General features: G+C 39.3%; 1 protein-coding gene across 1 annotated transcript in view; it reads left to right on the forward strand.

Annotated features, from left to right (window-relative positions):
- The first annotated feature begins 1,640 nt into the window (after positions 1–1,640).
- gfm1 (G elongation factor, mitochondrial 1) overlaps positions 1,641–16,514 on the forward strand; it is a 48,689-nt gene continuing 33,815 nt past the window's right edge. The window contains exons 1-8 of the mRNA XM_067449918.1: positions 1,641–1,812; positions 2,522–2,674; positions 9,687–9,819; positions 13,496–13,700; positions 14,107–14,223; positions 14,301–14,451; positions 16,136–16,290; positions 16,388–16,472. Coding sequence (XP_067306019.1) covers positions 1,744–1,812; positions 2,522–2,674; positions 9,687–9,819; positions 13,496–13,700; positions 14,107–14,223; positions 14,301–14,451; positions 16,136–16,290; positions 16,388–16,472 — 1,068 coding nt within the window. The 5' untranslated portion in view covers positions 1,641–1,743. The remainder of the gene's footprint in view (positions 1,813–2,521; positions 2,675–9,686; positions 9,820–13,495; positions 13,701–14,106; positions 14,224–14,300; positions 14,452–16,135; positions 16,291–16,387; positions 16,473–16,514) is intronic.

The following is a 16,514-nucleotide window of genomic DNA, read 5'->3' on the forward strand; positions in this document are numbered from 1 at the left end:
ACAGGGCTATCGGTATTGCTTTACATACCTTATTATACTCTCTTATAGAACTTTGTATATTGAATTTTGTTTTGAAATCCCTAAACCTGAGAAAATGACCTTGATCATCTAATATATCAGTGATGAAAATGATTCCCTTATCATTTCCGTTTCATTTCATATCAGTTTTCCTACTTATTGTTATCCCTCTGTTGTTCCACAAGGTGGAGCCATGTGGTGTAAAATTGTGAGTAACTACCATCTTCCAGTAATGAAGAACTTGTTTATGGTATTCAGACAGTTTAACAGGTCATTTGGAGACCTCATAATCGCACTTCAAAACGACATTCTAAGCCTCCCACTTTATCAAAAATATTTTTGGGAATATGATACCATAAAGAAGCAGGTTTCTCTAAAAATGCTTTTACTTAGTTAACTCTAAAACCTCCAACCATAGATTCAAAATCAATAGTTTTTAACCCTACTTTATTATAGTCCTTTACAAGTTGGGATTTTTTGATGTAGTGAGTTTTATTACGCCAGATGAATTGGTAAATTATAGTATTTGCTTTTTTAATGTTATGTGGACTAATATAAAGAGAATAGCTTGGGTAAATTAATTTTGAAATCCCTTCTGATTTTAACAAAAGGTTGCGTCCTAAAATAGTTAAGTGTCTTGTTAACCAATGATTTAGATTTCTTTTTATTTCTTCAAATTTCTCTGTGATATTTTTGGATTCTCTTATTGCCATATTTTTAGATATATGAATGCCCAAGTATTTTACTTCATTCTTAACTGGAATCATCTCCAAGTTAGTCTCAGTGCAATTATACAAAGGTAGAATTTCACATTTTTTAAGGTTAAGGCAATGCCTGATGCATGCCCTGGAAGAAACAGAAATCAAATTTAAAGCCTTCTGAAGAATTGATTTGTCCTTTAGAAATATCACAGTATCATCAGCAAATTGGCTTATTTTCAATTCGGTGTCACAAACTTTTATTCAACTCTGTTTTTCAACGTGATTGGTTAGAGCGAGAACGTGCTACGATTGGTCAGCACAATGCGGGCGTTATCTGTTTGGGTGAAGTCTACCTAATTGTGGATTGTTTTGAGTCTAGACCTTTACAGTCTATGGTCTAGACGCTGTGCTTCGATTCACAAATGTGCAAGCAGAGATCCACCAATGCAGAAGAAGCCACCAACAAAGACACAGAAGCGATTCACACATGAACGCAAGGCAGAGTTGTGTTTGTGACATAAAAACATATGGTTGAATTTTTTTTAATTCACAAATGGCATTGTATTTTTTGAAACTCCTGCATATAGATCTCAATCTATTTATTTGTGAATTTATTTTTTGTGACTCTTCTTACATTTATTTGTGAATCTAATTATTTTTTTTGAAACTCCTGCATATATTTGTAGATCTCAATCTATTTATTTGTGAATTTATTTTTTGTGACTCTTCTTACATTTATTTGTGGATAACAATCTATTTGTTTGGAATAATGCAACAACTCTAACCCCATAGACTTTGGCAGTTTGACACGCGCTCTGATTCAATGGTTAAAAAAAAAAAAGATTCATAAAAGGTTTCGAAGCTTCACGAAGCGCGTTTAGGTTTCGAGACTAGTTTTGTCCCCGTCGACTCACCGTAGAACAGGAAGTTGTTTCACAAGCAGCAGCCGGTCGGCGTGACTTTGAGCTCGTGTGTGACACCAGAGTAAACACACTCACACACATCTACTGCAAGTGAACTGAAAATGCGCCTTCTGAGAGCGGCCTCAGCTTTAACGCGACTGCACAAGCCCGGACACGCCACTTTAAAACAGGTGTGTGTTCTTGTCATATATAATCACCCCGTGTTGTGTCTGTCTGTCTGTCTTTCTTTCTTTCTGTCTGTCTCTCGCTGTCTGTCTGTCCTGTTCTCTCTCTCTCTCCGTGACTCCGCAACAAGTGACCGTTACAATTGCAATTAAAACTAAACTCCTCAATATTGCAATAAATCTAGGTCGACACAACAGCCTCTTAAACGTCTAAACTCTGGAGTCTCAGTTAAGCTCAAGTGCACAGAAAGGCCATAAATAATGTAATAACGCTCAAAAAGGTCTCGTCATTATAGCGGATAAATAATGTTACGTAAAATGCAATTGTCAAAGTCTTCTTGCACTGGATGTGCTGGTTTCAGCCTCATCTCAAAATCAAACACCTGTGATTTATCAACTCCTGCTAATGCACTCACATCACATCCATGTATCACAGCCTTGCTGACACGTTTGGGTGAGTAAAGGCGAAGCACACGATAGTGTACCTTCAATGCCCTCATCACTTCTTTAAAGCGGAAACAAACTGCTGCAGAAAAAGTTAGGTGGCATGCATAATGCATTACTCAAAACAAATGTATTTAAAAAGTACATTTACTTGTTCAAATTTTAACAAATAGAGAGAAAAAGTTGCTAATATCTTTGATAGTCAGTACAACTACAAAGTAGCCAGTAAGTAACCATTTCCTCAAATGCTTTACGCCTCTGGTCTCGGCAGGTGTTGATGAGCTGCTGTCGCTCGTGCTCGAATGGACTCACGCCGAACGAGCGGATCCGAAACATCGGCATCTCCGCACACATCGACTCCGGGAAGACCACACTGACGGAGCGCGTGCTGTACTACACCGGCCGCATCGCGGAGATGCACGAGGTGAGCCGCTCTCGAACCCCTGTTCTCTCAGGGTTTGAGCTAACCTTCTCCCTGTAACATCTTCAGCACTTAAAGGGTTAGTTCACCCAAACGGAAAACTCTCTCATTAATTTCTCTCCCTGCTGTGGTTGGCCAGCCGTCAGACCTCCGCTCATCTTCACACACAGATGAAGATATTAGTGTTGAAATCCGATGGCTCAGAAAGGCCTTCATTGACACCAATGTCATTTCCTCTCTCAAGACCCATAAAGGCACTAAAGACGTCGCTACAAAGCCCATCTCACTACAGCGGCTCTAGATCATTTATGAAGAGGCCAGAAGAGTTTTTGTGTGCTAAAAAAACAAAATAATGACTTATAGTGATGGCCGATTTCAAAACAAAGCTTTGAACTGTTATGTATCAGTGAATTGATTCATGATTCGGATCACGTGTCAAACTGCTGAAATCACTTGATGTTGGCGATCCGAATCGATTCACTGATTCAAAATCATTCAAAGCTTTTGTTTTGAAATCCGCCCATCACTATATAAGTGGTCATTTCGTGTTTTTTAGCACACAAAAACTCTTCTGGCCTCTTCATCAATGATTGTAGAGCCGCTGTAGTGAGATGGGCTTTGTAGCGACGTCTTTAGTGCCTTTATGGGTCTTGAGAGAGGAAATGACATTGGTGTCAATGAAGGCCTTTCTGAGCCATCGGATTTCAACACTAATATCTTCATCTGTGTGTGAAGATGAGCGGAGGACTGACGGCTGGACAACCACAGGAGGAATTAATCACACAATTTACATTTCTGGGTCAACTAACACTTTAATGGGAACACTTGCAAAACGTTCTTTGAAGTTAGTTGGGTTAGTTCACCCAAAAATTAAAATTAGCCCATGATTTACTCACCCCTCATCCTCGGTGTGAATGACATTCTTCTTTCAGACAAACACAATCAGAGTTATATTAAAAAAACATAATGGAGACTCATGAGAGCCTGGCCTTTCAGCGTATGCCATAGGACACTACGTTGAGAATATGCTAGTTTTTGTGAGAACCAGATTTTGTTTTGGTCAATCCTCTGCGCTTCAGCCTTCATCACCGGCCCTTATGCTACGCCTGCGTCCTACGTCACACATCGAAACGCCAGTCTCTCGTGAACGGAGATTATGGTTCATAGTGTTGTCACGATACCAAAATTATGACTTCGATACGATATCAGACTAAAATATCGATATATCGATACTAAATCGATACCACAGTAAAAAAATAAATAAATAAGATAAGATGCTTAATATGACAACAGAACTTGTTATTATTCATTGTTATTTTTTACTAAAAATTCATGTGGCCAGCATGTTCCTTAGGGTTGGGCATCGTTTTGATTTGAACAATTATTGATCAATTACTATTAAAATTATCTCACAAATTTTTGCTATCTCAATGTATTTTTTACAACGGGGTAATTGTGTTGCAATAGCTTACACACAGCACAAGAAAGCTTGATTTCGAATGGTAAATTGAATTAAAAAAGACGAGTAAACAGTAATAAAATAAGAACAAATAAACAGATTACAAACAATAGCACAAATAAATGCAATAGAATAGAAGATACAAACTAAATAGACTGCTTTATTTTTTTTAGGTAGGTCTAACATTCAGATAAGAAACTGAATTAAAAAAATGCATAGTAATTACATTTAAAACAACATTGGATAATGTTCTTTGTAAAAATTCAATAGCGTACAGATGAAACTATTAAAGTTACACAAGTCGATCAGTCAAGAGCAGTTGATCGTTTGTCTTTTTGTAGTTTGAATAGCAAATGACTGCGGTCCCTTTAAGACTAACAGACGCATGGATCCTGAACACTGCTCCTGTTACTCGTTCTTCCTGAACTGTTTGCGACTGTGTTCACGTTAATACTCTTCCAGATGTGCACTGATCATTCTTTGAGTGTATTTGACCAATAATAAGCTGGAAAAAGAAGCAAATGTTTGCACTTGTATCATGTCAGAGGCGGCTTTATTACGGTAGGCTGTGTGTGTGCGCTTCAGATGTGAGGACGAATCTGCGGGGATTAGTAGAATTAATTTATGTGCAATCCCGCGCGAAATTCAGACCGATCATACACTAACACTAACACACTGTCATGAGGAAAGAGTCCAGCAGAACGCGCGTTCGCCGTGCTCAGAGGTTAACCGGGCTGAGTGAGAATATGCCGGTGTGTGTGTCAGCTCGCTGACGGTCGGAGAGGAGAGCGCAGCTGGTATCGATACTGTAAAAACTGAGAATCGTATCGTTTCAGATATTCCAGTATCGATATATATCGAAATATCAATATTTTTGACAACACTAATATGATGGATGGATGTGGGCAATTCCAGTGTTATGGATGTGACATTTGAACTCATAATGACAGCTGAAATGTCTCAGTAAAAATCTATTTCTTACAATATTTATATTGGCAATGCATATTGTCAGAGCACCCTATCTGGGGAATTGACAGCAAAAATATTATTTTCTAAATTATATTTAAGACCCCCCAAAAAAGGAAAATAGTTGTGCGTTATGGATGTGACAGGAAAGGACAGTGTTTTCAGTATACTGTTCGATTTTCTTTAAAGTCTGTGAACTTTTAAGTCTAATGTATAAATATTGCTATCCACATGAGTAAGGGGTCTTATCTGAAAATAAAAATATCAATGTTTAAAATGTTTAAAAAAATTGTGTATCATGAGAAAAAACCCTGTTATGGATGTGACGAGTCTGAAATACACAGAATCTGTTTGGGAAATCAACGAACAAACCATCATGGCACATTTGTCGACACACAATTACTCTAAATGTTAATTTAATAATTTGAATAGTAATCTAGTTATATCAATGACTCATATGAAGTAGCCTGACCTGATTTGGGGCCCTGATTGGGGCGGCAGTGGCTCAGTGGTTCATGTAGGTTGTCTACAAACCGAAAGGTTGGTGGTTCGATCCCCGGTTCCACCTGACCAAGTGTCGAGGTGTCCATGAGCAAGACACCTAACCCCAGCTGCTCCCGACGAGCTGGATGGCGCCTTACATGGCTGACACCGCCGTCGGTGTATGAATGGGTGAATGTGAGGCAAAAATGTAAAGTGCTTTGGATGGCCATAGGGTCTGTTAAAAGAGCTATATAAATGCAGTCCATTTACCATTTAGTTGAGAGAGCCCATTATCTCAGGTAAGATGGGTGTTAATCAACATGTAAATATCATGACAATAAAATGAGTAATATATATAGATATATTAGGGCTGGGTAAAAATATCGATTCATCAGTGCATTGCAATTATTTGTTTCTCAATTCAATATCTATTCATCAAATCCTATGAATCGATTCATCCCACCGGCCAGTGGCGGCGCTGTGGACGACACTCTAGTGAGAGCGTTCAGCGCTGTACACAAGACGCGCTTTACCAAAACAGCAGCTGCACTCCGTTCAAGCCTGCACCACTAAAGACTGCAACATACTCCGCAAGAACAGAGAAAAAAGATCTCGCTCCCAGGGCTGCGAGAACAAAAGGACGTCATGTTGTTCTCACAGCCCAGGTTTGGGAGTTCTCGCAGCTTGTTCTCGACACATCCCCTGAACAGAACTTTTTCCTGCGTCTGTCCGAGAACTATTGTGTGATTGGTCAGACATTTAAAGTGGGCGTGGCTAATGCTGAGAAACGCAGATGATCGGCACCTGCTTTTCTCATGAAGTATGAATGTACTGGCCAGAACTAACTTTGTTCTTGTTCTTGCCACCTCGAGAAAACGAACACATTTCTTTGTTCTTGCAGAGTATGCTCTAAGATTAACGTTAAAAGCCGACGTTTGGGCTCCTTTTGGATCAGCTGCTCAGTTGTTCAGAGTTATTGCGCCACAGAATCAACACTGGCCGTGTTGGCGACATGCTTTCATATCGTGGCAACGCACGCGGTCACGTAGATCACCGCACTCTCAATAGTTGTAAAACAAACCACCGCTCTCAATACATTTGAATGGCTTAAGTGGACAGACAACAGCTTCACTTCACTATACAGTTAATTGCTTTCGAATCTGTGTAATGTTGTAACGTTATAATATCAATCCACTTTGTTTTATGAGTTTGCACATTTTGTGCTTCTGTTTACATTTCTTTTATAACTTGAATGTATAGTAAGAAAGAAATATACTTTCTACTTCTTACAGTTACATGCACTTTAGAGGTGTTAATAAAGCACCCGTTTGTTACAGGTGTGGTTTGTATTCAACACACGTACAATATTGTACAATTTATTCTGCTAAATAAACCATGACAGGAAACATGCTGGGGTCAATTTCTTCTTAAACATTGATAATACTGCACACATTATTTAAAAATATACTCAGGTACTTAATTACTTGTGTATTTACTTATTAATGAATCGATATCGAAGCTAATAAATCAATATCGGATCGAAGCCTCAAGAATCGAAATCGAATTGAATTGTGAAATTCCTAACAATACCTAGCCCTAATATATATATATATATATATATATATATATATATATATATATATATATATATATATATATATATATATATATATATATATATATATATAGGAGAAATATACAGTCTTGATCAAAATAATAGCAGTACAATGTGACTAACCAGAATAATCAAGGTTTTTAGTATATTTTTGATTGCTACGTGGCAAACAAGTTACCAGTAGGTTCAGTAGATTCTCAGAAAACAAATGAGACCCAGCATTCATGATATGCACGCTCTTAAGGCTGTGCAATTGGGCAATTAGTTGAAAGGGGTGTGTTCAAAAAAATAGCAGTGTCTACCTTTGACTGTACAAACTCAAAACTATTTTTTTTCCTGGGATTTAGCAATCCTGTGAATCACTAAACTAATATTTAGTTGTATGACCACAGTTTTTTAAAACTGCTTGACATCTGTGTGGCATGGAGTCAACCAACTTGTGGCACCTCTCAGCTGTTATTCCACTCCATGATTCTTTAACAACATTCCACAATTCATTCACATTTCTTGGTTTTGCTTCAGAAACAGCATTTTTGATATCACCCCACAAGTTCTCAATTGGATTAAGGTCTGGAGATTGGGCTGGCCACTCCATAACATTAATTTTGTTGGTTTGGAACCAAGACTTTGCCCGTTTACTAGTGTGTTTTGGGTCATTGTCTTGTTGAAACAACCGTTTCAAGGGCATGTCCTCTTCAGCATAGGGCAACATGACCTCTTCAAGTATTTTAACATATGCAAACTGATCCATGATCCCTGGTATGCGATAAATAGGCCCAACACCATAGTAGGAGAAACATGCCCATATCACGATGCTTGCACCTCCATGCTTCACTGTCTTCACTGTGTACTGTGGCTTGAATTCAGAGTTTGGGGGTCGTCTCACAAACTGCCTGTGGCCCTTGGACCCAAAAAGAACAATTTTACTCTCATCCGTCCACAAAATGTTCCTCCATTTCTCTTTAGGCCAGTTGATGTGTTCTTTGGCAAATTGTAACCTCTTCTGCACATGCCTTTTTTTTAACAGAGGGACTTTGCGGGGGATTCTTGAAAATAGATTAGCTTCACACAGACGTCTTCTAACTGTCACAGTACTTACAGGTAACTCCAGACTGTCTTTGATCATCCTGGAGGTGATCATTGGCTGAGCCTTTGCCATTCTGGTTATTCTTCTATCCATTTTGATGGTTGTCTTCCGTTTTCTTCCACGTCTCTCTGGTTTTGCTCTCCATTTTAAGGCATTGGAGATCATTTTAGCTGAACAGCCTATCATTTTTTGCACCTCTTTATAGGTTTTCCCCTCTCTAATCAACTTTTTAATCAAAGTACGCTGTTCTTCTGAACAATGTCTTGAACGACCCATTTTCCTCAGCTTTCAAATGCATGTTCAACAAGTGTTGGCTTCATCCTTAAATAGGGGCCACCTGATTCACACCTGTTTCTTCACAAAATTGATGACCTCAGTGATTGAATGCCACACTGCTATTTTTTTGAACACACCCCTTTCAACTAATTCAACTTATTGCCCAATTGCACAGCCTTAAGAGCGTGCATATCATGAATGCTGGGTCTTGTTTGTTTTCTGAGAATCTACTGAACCTACTGGTAACTTGTTTGCCACGTAGCAATAAAAAAATATACTAAAAACCTTGATTATTCTGGTTAGTCACATTGTACTGCTATTATTTTGAACAAGACTGTATGTATCACTGCCATGCCGCCAGCGACAGGAAAACACATTTATATCACGTGGGTTTGATTTTAAAATGTTCTTTATGTGTAACGTCACGTCCATAACGCAAAATTAAAATGTTTACAAGTAATAAAAGAGCATGAAATGTTCATATACATTTATATAATAAGTTAACATTGCACAGAAATGCTGGACATTTTTTCATCAACACTGTATGTGTAGCATAAACGTATCCTCTGAAACGTTATGGATGTTACTTAGCCCTGGAACTCAACGACACATTTAATAAGAGGCTTATAAATTCATACAGCTTTACTGTTAAAGCATGCTAAGTGCACAATCATCCCCTTGTTAATCAGGAAATTGCCAAATAATTAACTTTTGCTGAAACATTGATTCCATATATTTCCTTTCTTGATAACACTCAAACTTTTAAAAACTCTTCTTGCATTGGGGCACACCTTGTTTATGGTGTAATTAAACAACAAATACCTATACAATTCAATGAGACTGGTTATATAGATCCAAGTAAACATTTTAAGAAGTCTGTTTGTGTGTGACAAACTTTTTTTTTTCACCGTAAAGATGAGGGATATGCTCTTTTATGATGATAGATGCACTTTTATAATGGATAGAGGCACTTTTATGGTCTTCAAAACAGAAACAGCCATTTACTGCCATAATAAAGCCAGGGAATTTAGTTTTATTCATCTGAAAGAAGAAAGTCATATACACCTAGTATGAGTTGAGGGCGAGTCTGTTGCGGTGCACAGCTCATGCTCGTTTTGCGTCCTGTCAGGTGAGAGGGAAGGATGGTGTGGGAGCGATCATGGACTCTATGGAGTTGGAGAGACAGAGAGGAATCACCATCCAGTCAGCCGCCACCTTCACCATGTGGAAACATCACAACATCAACATCATCGACACGCCAGGTAACCTCTGACCTGAGGAGCAGGGTCATGTTCGGATAGGCGGATTACACACTGACAGGGGACGTCCTCAATGGACACGCCGCACTTTCGCCACATAAATCGCTGATCATGCAGGCTTGCATGATTTCATAATCCCTGCATTTTCATTGCAAAAAAGAAGAAAAAAATGTCTTAGAAGAAAGTTAAAAAGGGTGCATTTACTTCACACAAGAGCAGCCATTTCCCCTTCCCACTATACAAATACTAATAATATTTCATGTTTGTTTATTATAAATTTAACAGTGAAGCACAGAGCTTGAATTGAGATGCAGATCAATTGAACAACATTAATGTGCATAAACCACATTTTATTCTGCTCTTATTAAATGTGCCGTTGTTCTTCTATAGTCTCACACTGATCTGACCCTCGGCTTCAGTGATTATTAAGGAGCTCTTTACTTGCTTTCTGTGTAATTCAGTCACAATCTGAAGAAAAGTTTTTGTCCTCATGAGACTTTCTGACTTCCTACTTTAGTCTATATATTAACTCTTCCCGCCAGCGTTTAAGAAAAAAAAAAGTTGCCAGCCACCACCAGGGTTTTAGATAATTTTCACAGAAATGTAATGTCCAATAGAATATTTTATTGTATGAATATCTGAGCATGCAATATACCAGAAGAAAGAGCTGACCCTCTTCTTTAAAAAACAAAACAAAAACAAAAAAAGTTTTGAACAACAAAAGCTGTTTCATTTTTGATGATCATATTATTTTACATAATTATGCATCTTCTTACATACGATCGCTTGTTTCTTGTTTTTTTTGTTTTTTGCGTCTTCATCTGTTTTGATCAGGAGATTCAGTACTCATTCAGAAGATGTGTAATAGCGCCCCCTAGTGTCTAACAGTGGAAACCCGGTAAATAGAGTTTAGGTGTGATAAGACTTCTGGAGTGAAAATGGCTAATAAGTCAATACGAGCTCCTCTGCTGCCATCCACTGGTTATAGTGGTCCTTTCGTGTGTTTTTAAAGTAAAAGTGAGTGCTGGGTTGCCACAAAGTGTCTGTTTTCCTACACCTTTAAAGGGGGGGTGAAACACTCAGTTTCAGTCAGTGTCATGTCAATCTTGAGTACCTATAGAGTAGCATTGCATCCTGCATATCTCCGAAAAGTCTTTATTTTTTTAATAATTATATAAGAAAGATGCGCTGTTCCGAGTCTTTCCGAAAAAAGCCGAGCGGGTGGGTGCGTATCGTGTGGGCGGACCTAAATAATGGCGTGTGCGCGCTGCTGCTATTGTGTTGTGTTGAGTGCGTCGTAAAGCTGTGTCATCCCTAACAGCGGGAAAAAAATTTATTCAAAATAAAAATATGGCTTTTAATCAGATACAGCCATACATCTATGATCCGGAATCAGACCCAGAGGCTGCAGTTGAACAGGAGCAGCAGCAAAAACGACTAGAGCAGGACGTCTCTATGTGGTACAAGTTATACACTAACTATATAATATGCTTAGCGGCTTGTGTTATTTACATATTTATACTTGAATTATATCGTCGTATTTTTGTCTTTGAAGGTGTACATGTGGGAAGTGCAGTTGTGCACGTGTGTGTGTGTGTTTACGCGTGGTTTGTGTAGACAGTAAGCGGACCGGTTTTGCACGGCAGGCTAAGTTAGTGTTTACATAGAAAGACACGGAATAGTAGCGCATTTGAATGAAGAAGCGCGCTTATTTAGTTCAACATATTTCCCCACTCTTTGTGTATTGTTGTTTGGAGTGCTTTTACAATACACAAACATAAAGTTACACATATAGTGGCCAGCTAAACAAATGTACACGCACTACACATCGCATGCTCCATTGATCAATTAACTATACGTGATCATGTTTGGGCTACTTGATGAGCATAGGCAAAGACACAGACATTTGAAGCAGTCTTACTCACCGCCCGCGGTTCTAACGTTGGGACCTTTATCGTTGGGACTGCTCCATCCTTCAGCATTAGGCGATCTGAAAATCCGGCGTCGAGCTGGGCCTTGTTTATGAAACAGTCGGCACCGAAATGCAGCGAACAGATATAAACATTCGCGCAACTCAGTTGCTGATCCGGAAAAGCAAATTCCATCCACTGTTGCCTTAACGCGGGGTTTTGGGGAATCTGTGCAGGACTGTCTTGGTCTGGCAACCAAAAACGCACTTTTTTGGTGACATTGTTATTGTGCACATCACCTGTGCAGCAGCCTACGAGCCAGCGCTTTGATGGGCGTAGCCTGTTGCTTTCCCTCTCTCCCTCGCTCTCTCTCTCTCTCTCTCTCTCTCTCTCTCGCTCTCTCCCTCGCTCTCTCTCACGCGCTTCCGGTAGAATTGTCCGTAAGGCCCATACAAGGAAATTCTGCCCCCATTAACGTCAAAGGGGACGCATGATCTCAAAAAACTTGCCGAAACTTATGACTAACCGGAAGTAGTATTTTTGACAAAGAAATACTCCCATCAAACGTCCACCTTAACTTTTGAAACTTTGTCCATGTTTAGTAAGTCTTTAACAGTGTAAAAAGATTAGTATGCATGAAACAGCATTTCACCCCCCCTTTAAACTTTGTTTTACAAATCACCACATACATTTAAAAAAAAATAAAAATTGGATAATATTTAGAGGCAGCCGTTTATCCGTTGGACACCGTAATGGTGCACCGGTGTTTTGTAGCAACTAATGTGGATCGGGTTAAATTAATCACTGTGGTACGTCTGGTCAGGACGCAATGAAGATGCTTATAGGTTGTGTTGAGGATTTATTGGGTGCATGTGTGGTTCTATAAGACAAATAGAAACCAATATATCAGTGCTTAACATTAATACAAATAATAGCATAACAAAATAATCAATAACAAAGATACAAAAAGTTTTCAATACTTACAAAGACATTAAAGCATATCCAGAAGTCATATTACTCACTTTTGTCATCTTATCTTGAAATTATTTAACTTTGGTTAGACCGGGGCTCGAACCCGCGGCCGTAGTGTCAATGACGTCATATAGAAAGTACGTGCATAACAGAATGACTATGCATTTTCCTCGCGAATGCAGCAATTTCAACAGAGTATATAAATATACACAACGAAAAGCAATTACACTTACGCTTGATATAAACAGCAAGGAAGAAAATGTAGAAATGACATTATATGCATGCAATATGATAATATAGTCTGGTTGATCGGCCGTATAGGCGGCAATAACTCGGCCTACTGTATGTAACAAACTGTAATTATGGTGGTAATCCATAAAGAACAATTTACAGAAGATCAATAAACAGAGAAACTTACTTTTAGATGCACGCACACGATTAGTAGTACAGCTTTCTGAAATGAGGCAACTCTCATGCGTTCCACAGTCCACACTATGGATTCATAACAACTGAATGACGCACTTTCCAGCACAGTCATATTACTCAGTAATTCCACAAGGGGGCATTAACGGTTCATAGTCATTGAATAACTCCCTGTTAGAAACACTACTAATATAAATCTATTACCTGAAGTGGTGAATAAGTGTCCTTTGTAACAACCAGTGAGACCTCTAACAGCATGTAGTCGCACCAGCAGGAAAATAAGGTCGCAAAAAGCCACCATTTGGTCACAGTCTGGAGCATTGGGTTATGGTTGGCATAGTGTTTGGGAATCCTGTGTGCTGTGTGTTGGTCAGGTCACGTGGACTTCACCATCGAGGTGGAGCGGTCCCTGCGCGTGCTGGACGGGGCGGTGCTGGTGCTGTGTGCGGTCGGAGGGGTGCAGTGTCAGACCATGACTGTGAACCGGCAGATGAAGCGCTACAGCGTGCCCTTCCTCACCTTCATCAACAAACTGGACCGCCTGGGGGCCAATCCCAGCCGAGCACTGCAGCAGCTGAGGTGAAGCCTGGCTCTCAGCTCATCCTTTCCGGGTTCTTCATGACTAATCTTAGCTATAGGTGTTTCCTGTCGCTTAAATTTTGTTGTATCTTGTTGTAGAGTCGATTCATAATTTCATTGCAAATTATTCATCATTATTTCAAATCAAATTATATCAAAAAGAGGCAGCTGTAACCTAAACTCTTAATTTGTGTAGCCTAGTGTTGCACGATACCAAAATTATGATTTTGATACGATACCAGACTAAAATACCTTCATACTGAATTGATAGCATTCCCAAAAACAGTAACTGAATAAAGAAAGAACTTTCTATTCATTGTTTTATTGTTTAATATTTGGTGAGATCCATTAGCAGTAGCATCCATCTAGTCTGCATTGACCAATATAATGCTGTTGTTTTGCACAGGACTAAACTGAACCACAATGCAGCGTTTGTCAACATCCCCATCGGGCTGGAAGGAAATCTGCAAGGGATCATTGATCTGATCGAGGAGCGCAGCATCTTGTTCGAAGGCCCTTTCGGGTAGAGCAGAGTTTGGTGCTCTATAGCCTGAGATGTGCTGCCGATCACGTGGTTTCTCATCATCCTTCTCGTTTCAGTCAGAGTATCCGCTTCGCCGAGATCCCGGCGGAGATGCGTGCGGAGGCGGCCGACCGCAGACAGGAGCTGGTGGAGTGTGTGGCTAACGCCGACGAGACGCTCGGAGAGATGTTTCTGGAGGAGAGGCTTCCCACTGTGGACGAGCTCAAGGTCTGTAAGATGCTTCCTGCACTGCACTAAATGCTCTTCTTACTCAGTCATGTTGTCTCGTTTCCAGTCTAAATATCTAACAATTCTTAAATCAAGATGCATTTACTAGATCAGTAAAACCACATTAGATATTTGTTCTTGTTTTGTTGAAGATCAAATCTAACTGAAGTGAGTTTTTGCTTAAAACAGGCAAAATGATCTGCCAATGGGGTGAGGAAAATAATCTGATTTCTGATTGAAATCTTGTTTCGTGTTTCCGTCCAGATCAGAAATCAGATTATTTTCCTCAGCCCATTGGCAGATCATTTTGCCTGTTTTAAGCAAAAACTCACTTCATTATGATATTTTTCCCCCAGAAAACAAGAAAAAATATCTTAAGTCATGTTACTGATCTAGTAAATGCATCTTGATTTAAGAATATTTAGATAATTGGACTGGAAACCAAAAAAAAATAAAAAATAAAAATAAGAAGAGCTTTTTTTTGCAGTGTGCACAGACTGCATGTGCTTTTTAATGTGTAGTGTAATTAACAAGTTATGCTAGTTAACAGGATCTACTTACTAGGGCTGGGGGAAAAAATATAAATGTCTTGATTATCAATTAACTGATCTTCTCTTCCGCCTTAATACCAGCTAAACGTGAATGAGCATCTGAAAGTGTGTTAAAAGTACAACTTTTTTCCTCTGTAGAAGCGTTCAGTCTTTCCACTTGCATGTAAAGAGCACAACTGGCTTTTAAAGGTAATGGAAGATGAGACTGATTGGTTAAGAGACTAGAGACATTAAAGGGTTAGTTCACCCAAAAATGTCATTATTGACTCTAACGACCCTAATGTCGCTCCACACCCGTAAGACCTCCGTTCATCTTCACACACAGTTTAAGATATTTTATATTTGTCCGAGAGCGTATGCAAGTGTATGCACACTATACTGTCCATGTCCAGAAAGGGAATAAAAACATCATCACAGTAGTCCATATGAGACATCAGTGGGTTAATTAGAGTCTCTTGAAGCATCCAAAATACATTTGGGTCCAAAAATAACAAAAACTTCGACTTTATTCAGCATTGGCTTCTCTTCCGCGTTTTTGTTCAATCCTCAAATAAAGATTCAAACGGTTATGAATCAGCGAATCGATTCATGATTCGGATCGCGTGTCAAACTGTTCAAATCACGTGACATTGGCGATCCGAAACATGAATCAATCTGCTGATTCATGACAGTTGTAATTTGTTATTACCTTTCTAGACATGGACAGTATAGTGTGCATACACTTTCATTGGAGAAACAGAAAAGCTCTCAGACTAAATATAAAATATCTTAAACTCTGTCTGAAGATGAACGGAGGTCTTACCGGTCTATAACAACATAAGGAATTAATTACATAATTAACATTTTTGGTGAACTAACCCTTTAAATTAGCAAAAGTGGATTCGGACTCATTAAGTGCACCTGCGCTGTGAGATTCAGACCATGAGCTCAGATCGGTACAATAAGACACTTTGAGTCATTCATTCAATGGATTTATTCAAACGGCTGATTAGTTTATGAATAAGGCAGTTGTTTATAAATGAGTCATTGAATCTTTGACTCAATTCGTTCAAAACGCTGAATCATTCAGGAATGGAAACGGCACTCTTGGTCATTTGTGTTTGATTTTGGGTCTGTGTGGGTGGTGTTTTCAGGCTGCAGTGCGCAGGGTGACGATCAAGCGTGCATTCACTCCTGTGCTGGTGGGAAGCGCCCTGAAGAATAAAGGCATTCAGCCGCTTCTGGATGCTGTGCTGGAGTATCTGCCCAACCCCACTGAAGTCAACAACTACGCCATTCTCAACCAGGAGTGAGTACTGTGTCTCACGACTCTTACTTTAACTAACTGAATACAGCTTTGGAAAGAGTGTGCTGTAAAAGTGTGTCAATCTGTCGGACGCTTTCAGGGAGGCTCGGGAAGGCTCAAAGATTCTGATGGACCCAACAAGAGACGACTCGCAACCCTTCGTCGGCTTGGCCTTCAAACTTGAGGTGAACTTTTGAAGTCGAATCATTTGTGAGTAGGGTTAGGAA

Source organism: Pseudorasbora parva, chromosome 8 (assembly GCF_024679245.1).
Source record: "Pseudorasbora parva isolate DD20220531a chromosome 8, ASM2467924v1, whole genome shotgun sequence".
NCBI classification, from domain to species: Eukaryota; Metazoa; Chordata; class Actinopteri; order Cypriniformes; family Gobionidae; genus Pseudorasbora; species Pseudorasbora parva.